Here is a 1,103-nt window from a genome sequence, read left to right as displayed (position 1 = left end):
GGATTTTAAAAGTCAGGCTTTTATTTTCCCCTGGGTTTCTAGAGTATCTCAGTTTCTGAAGCGTCTTCATCTGCTGTCATTTGCTGCCACCAGAAATGGACTAAAGCTTTGCAATCAGAGTAGCCTAAGAAAACATGACTTTCTAAGATTGTTTGTTTCCTTATTGAAAATCACAGTGCAAAGTATTCGTTGATATTTTGGATTTTTATGAATTTTAATTGTTATTCATAATCTGGTCATAGTTCTAGTAGGTAACGTTTTGTTGTTGTTGTTCTTTTAGTCAAAATGGCTGACAAACTTGACATGTCGGAAGTTGAAAAATTTGACAGATCAAAACTGAAAAAAACTACTACTACAGAAAAAAATACGCTTCCATCGAAGGAAAGTAAGTTATGGAAGTTTCTAGTTGAGAGGAACAGTGGTGAAAGTTGGCATAGTCACTTAACAAACCTATGCTGTATTAAAATTGCAAAAACCTAAGTAGTAGTAAGAATTATGATAATGCAGCAATTAAAATATCAAGTAATTATCTTTTTATTTAGATAATGTACATGGTTTGTATGCTAGGTTACAGTAATAATGGTATCATAGACTCATTTCTTCTTACAAAATTATTAAAATTACAATAAAGCTAATTCTAGAACATTGGATGTGGTACTATATAAATCTCAATTTTGCCCAGGTTTTATGTTGATGTGAATGTTACACATTTTTCAGGATGCAACAGTTTGAATCTATGCTTTCACACATAAAAACTGTGCAAACTGTAGTTTAGGTCTTCTAGAAATAGCTATAAAATAAGGTGGAAGACTAAGTTTAGAGTTTGTGTGTGCCCCAGCTTCCCAGATTCAAAGAATCAGTTTGCTTTTCAGAATAACAACGTCCTGGAGAAACTCAAAGTGAACTTTTAAAAGCTGAGTGGCATTTTTGTCTTGTCAGCTCTAATTGAGAACTCAAGAATTCAACAAATCATCTGAAATGATGAAACTTCCTAATTGTATACGGATAAAACTGAATGAAATTCTTACTTACTCCTCATTCCTAGAACACTCTGTGGACAATAACAATATTTTATCAATATTTTAAATCTATTACTTAAATAT

At 31.8% G+C, this 1,103-nt stretch overlaps 1 protein-coding gene across 1 annotated transcript; it reads left to right on the top strand.

Annotated features, from left to right (window-relative positions):
* The first annotated feature begins 285 nt into the window (after positions 1–285).
* Tmsb15a (thymosin beta 15a) lies at positions 286–480 on the top strand. The gene has a single exon (XM_013355352.1). It carries the CDS (start codon positions 286–288, stop codon positions 478–480), a length of 195 nt encoding a protein of 64 aa, XP_013210806.1.
* Positions 481–1,103: the final 623 nt, after the last annotated feature.

The sequence above is a fragment of the Microtus ochrogaster genome, unplaced genomic scaffold, assembly GCF_000317375.1.
Source record: "Microtus ochrogaster isolate Prairie Vole_2 unplaced genomic scaffold, MicOch1.0 UNK116, whole genome shotgun sequence".
NCBI classification, from domain to species: Eukaryota; Metazoa; Chordata; class Mammalia; order Rodentia; family Cricetidae; genus Microtus; species Microtus ochrogaster.
This window is presented reverse-complemented; position numbering and strand designations above follow the sequence as displayed.